At 50.9% G+C, this 1,183-nt stretch overlaps 2 protein-coding genes across 2 annotated transcripts; one reads left to right on the forward strand and one right to left on the reverse strand.

Annotated features, from left to right (window-relative positions):
• Positions 1 to 442: 442 nt before the first annotated feature.
• Pmar_PMAR028123 (hypothetical protein) lies at positions 443 to 652 on the reverse strand (the record flags this gene model as incomplete). Its single annotated transcript, XM_002787162.1, has 1 exon — positions 443 to 652. A coding segment is annotated over one exon (210 nt), but the record flags the coding sequence as incomplete, so codon positions are not given.
• A 67-nt stretch (positions 653 to 719) lies between these two features.
• Pmar_PMAR028124 (hypothetical protein) lies at positions 720 to 890 on the forward strand (the record flags this gene model as incomplete). Its single annotated transcript, XM_002787163.1, has 1 exon — positions 720 to 890. A coding segment is annotated over one exon (171 nt), but the record flags the coding sequence as incomplete, so codon positions are not given.
• Between the last annotated feature and the right edge of the window lie 293 nt (positions 891 to 1,183).

Genomic DNA, 1,183 nt, shown 5'->3' on the forward strand with positions numbered 1-1,183 from the left:
GTCAGGAAGGTCTCCCTCACCTTTCAAAGGCTCTAGAGCGACGCATTGACGTACAGCCTGAAGCCTCTCATCCCCGTCTCTGTCTAATTTGGTCTGAGGAGTACCGTCGGAGGTCCGAACGAAATCCACTATGAAAGGCCCGACCGTTATGTTGAAATAAGTTCTATTGCAAACCTAAAAAGGCGGCATTCGAAGGCCAAGACCAGCCTGTTGACAGTGCACCGACCTGGCCGGCTACACGCCGGAGATCTTGTGTCCAGCTAGTGGGGGCAGCATCTCTGCTCAAGTCTGCTATCTCAGCATGCCTTATACGCAGTAGAGTCTGCTGGGCGGAGGGGCTCAGACTTGATATTGGGAAAGCTGAGTGGCCTATGCGGAAGGCGATTTCGAGACTCTGAGATCACAACAGATCGGCTCAATTGTCGGCCTTGGAATATCTCACTTTCAGTTGTACAAGACAATTCCTGTTCTGGTAGAGAGTTGCCTCAAACCTCCCGACCTGCGCTAGTAACACATCATAGGTTGCAGGCCGGCCGTAACAGAAGTAGCCTAGGCTGGCCAGAGCCCTGCATGCCTCCTCTAGGGGTATCTCCATGCAGTCCTGTGAGCCTACAGCGGCTTCCAAGCGCTTGAAGGCGGACTCGTCGAACATGTCCAACAGGAACAAATCATAACACAGTCGTAGTGGATCGACATCTGCTCTCTTTCGCCCCCTCGAAATGCTCAATATGCTCTCCTACCTACGGCTGTTGGACATATCAGAGAACTACTTTACCTCTGGTGGGATTGGCAAAGTTTCGGATTCTATGAAGGGGATGGAGGGCATAACGTCAGTGCTGGTCAATGATGAGATCATCACAGCGAATTCGGGTGTTCAGACTAGAGTCCAGGTCGGTGTCTATGGTGTGCTATGGGTAAAGTGAGTCGATCTAGGTGAGAACTGGTAAGCAAAGATCTTTGGACGACAAAGAGATGGAAGTCCGGGCAGCAATGGGCAGCGACAATTCCGGGCCTTCACACAAGGCCGAGGAGCTACTAAATGATGCCGATGTTTTCCTCGAGAGGCGAGATGGTAAACAAGAAGCAACCGCCAGAGCTCACGATCTTCCTACTGTAAAGCCTCCACTGCATAGTTACATCACTTGTATATTACTTCATCCAACTTCTTGCTGCTTTGATTTTA

Source organism: Perkinsus marinus, assembly GCF_000006405.1.
Source record: "Perkinsus marinus ATCC 50983 genomic scaffold scf_1104296930206, whole genome shotgun sequence".
NCBI classification, from domain to species: domain Eukaryota; phylum Perkinsozoa; order Perkinsida; family Perkinsidae; genus Perkinsus; species Perkinsus marinus.